This window comes from Penaeus vannamei, chromosome 35 (genome assembly GCF_042767895.1).
Source record: "Penaeus vannamei isolate JL-2024 chromosome 35, ASM4276789v1, whole genome shotgun sequence".
In the NCBI taxonomy this organism is placed as follows: domain Eukaryota; kingdom Metazoa; phylum Arthropoda; class Malacostraca; order Decapoda; family Penaeidae; genus Penaeus; species Penaeus vannamei.
In genome coordinates, this window is record NC_091583.1 from 6,357,916 (window position 1) to 6,360,415 (window position 2,500).

The window sequence follows — 2,500 nt, forward strand, 5'->3', positions numbered from 1 at the left end:
CCCATTGGCCTTCTTAACCATTACGACTAGGGAACAGTAGGGTGAGGATGAAAGTCTTATAATGCCTTGTTCATACAATTTATCTACTTCCTCTCTGAAGTGAGTCTGGAGGTGGACGGGGATTGGATATCTTCTAGCTCTTATAATCTCAGTAGAGGTTAATTCAATATTATGTTTAATCAATGAAGTGCACCCTGGTACGTCAGAAAATACATCTGTGTAAGAATTGATTAAATCTTTGATATCAGCTTTATGCAAGGGAATCAAATCTAGTGATACATTTTGACAATTCAAGGCGGAAATCTTATCTGAATCTACTTTACCGTCTGTAGTCAAGGGCAGTTCATCCATCCCACCAGAAGCATCTTCCACGAAGCACATATGGACTGTCTGGAAAGGTTCAAGAGTATTATTCACGACATTGGTTTCTTCGTCTAAAGCATGTGTTCTACTTACATTGCTTCTACGGTAGCATTTCTTAAGTAAATTCACATGATAAAGCTTAAGTGCCATTCTCATCAATCAAATAATTAACTTTGTTCTTTTGTTCAAGAACGTGGAATGGACCCCTCCAGGCCATCAGTAATTTATTTGTATGATCAGGAAGTAAGACCAAGACCTCATCACCCTTCTTAAAATGTCTCTTCTGTGATTTTAGATCGAAGTATGAACGATATCTAGATGAACTGATGTCGGCATTTTGAGCAGCTATCTTGGCACAATCAGCTAATTTATCCTTCAATTCGATAACATACTGATACGTGGAACGCTGATCATCAGTAACACTAGTATTTTCCCACAAATCTTTCAGGACTGACATTGGCCCTCTCACAGTACGACCATAAAGCAGTTCAAAAGGAGAAAACGACGTACGATCACTCGGAATTTCCCGTAATGCAAAAAAAGTAGGTATGAGGTACCGGTGCCATTCCTTTGGTTTCTCGGCACACAACTTCCTCAATGACGCCTTCAATGTACCGTGGAACCTTTCTATCCTACCATTACAACTCGGGTGGTTAGGAGTTGTAAAAAGGGGATTTATACCTAGTAATTTATGGAGTTCAACCATTAATTTGGAAGTAAATTGTGTACCTCTGTCTGAGAGTATCTCCCTAGGAATACCTACACGAGAGAAAATCACTAGTAAAGCCTCGTCTACAAACACTGAATCAACGTCTTTTAACGGGAGAGCATCAGGGAACCCAGTGGCAAAATCTATTAACGTTAAGATGTACTTATGACCCTGGGAAGACGCAGGAGTTAAAGGTCCAACAATGGCTATAGCGACGCGAGAAAAAGGTTCAGTCACAAAAGGTATTGGTTGTAACGGGGCTGGCTTTACTCTACTTTTACTGGAAATTCGTTGGCACTTCTCACAAGATTTACAATTATCTGATGTCAGCGCCCATTCCAGGCCAATAAAATTGCTCCCTTACCTTTATCTCTGTCTTACGGTACGAGAAATGGCCTGCGAGTGGACTTTCATGTGCCAGACTGAGAATGATCTTCCGACAGTCAGCAGGCACAACGAGAGAGGATATACCAACCCTTTCATGGAATCTGGAATTCATACAGGAGCGGTAGATTAAACCATTCATGACCTCGTATTTATACACAGAGCCATCGCGCATGTTATCTGTTTCACCCGCATTTGCTTTACACCTGACTCCTGATAAAGAAGGACAAGAAGCCTGAAGTTTAACAAATTCAGCTGACGTGATATTGAGAGGCTCAAACTTTGGTAACACTAAAGGATGGACTCTCTTAACCTTACACGATCTGGTTTCAACTGCTTGAACATATTCATCAGTATCATTAGTCGGTTTTGTAAATGATATAGTGCGTGGTATAGGCTCAATGTGGCCAGATACATCCGAGTTTGTAGCAGTTTTATTAGCAACAGAATCAATGTTGTTATGATCTTTAACACCGGGAATATTCCCAATCAATACAGAGCAAAATTTGAGAGGCGCCCTTACAGCTTTGACCCATCCAACATAATATGGACATTGTATGAAACATTTAACTAGAGAGAAAGTGTCTGTACGTCCAAGATAATCAAAAACTTTCGTCCACTGACATGATGACAGGTCAACATCAGGCAGTAATTGTTCAGCTACAATAACACAAGAACATCCGGAATCTCGGAGGATAGTCGAGACCCAAGAGCCATTGATGGTACCAGAAGTTGAAAATTTGCGAGGCGAATTATCATCAAAAGAAAAGTTGACATTATAAATAGACTGTTTGAAAGCAAGAGGATTTGGGGGGCAACACGGTTTAATGTGACCCACTTCACCACAACCGTGGCATGTTACTTTAGGTCTAGGAGTTGTCACATTAGCTTCTTCTAGGACCAACTGCTTGGTCTGAACTAACCTCTTACCTCTGTGGGGACCGGGGTTCGATTTCGGGTAAGATCCGCAAGTCTTGCAGCTTCATCAAGAGTAGAGACGTTATTCTCTTTCAAAAACATGCGGATATCTGGGGAAACACAAGA

General features: G+C 41.0%; 1 protein-coding gene across 1 annotated transcript in view; it reads right to left on the minus strand.

The window, feature by feature from the left end:
• Positions 1-502: 502 nt before the first annotated feature.
• LOC138859341 (uncharacterized) overlaps positions 503-2,500 on the minus strand; it is a 3,405-nt gene continuing 1,407 nt past the window's right edge. Inside the window, exons 4-6 of the mRNA XM_070114143.1 lie at positions 2,387-2,484; positions 1,437-2,243; positions 503-1,243 (exon numbers count right to left, since the gene is read on the minus strand). Of these exons, the coding sequence (XP_069970244.1) occupies positions 503-1,243; positions 1,437-2,243; positions 2,387-2,484 (1,646 nt within the window). The remainder of the gene's footprint in view (positions 1,244-1,436; positions 2,244-2,386; positions 2,485-2,500) is intronic.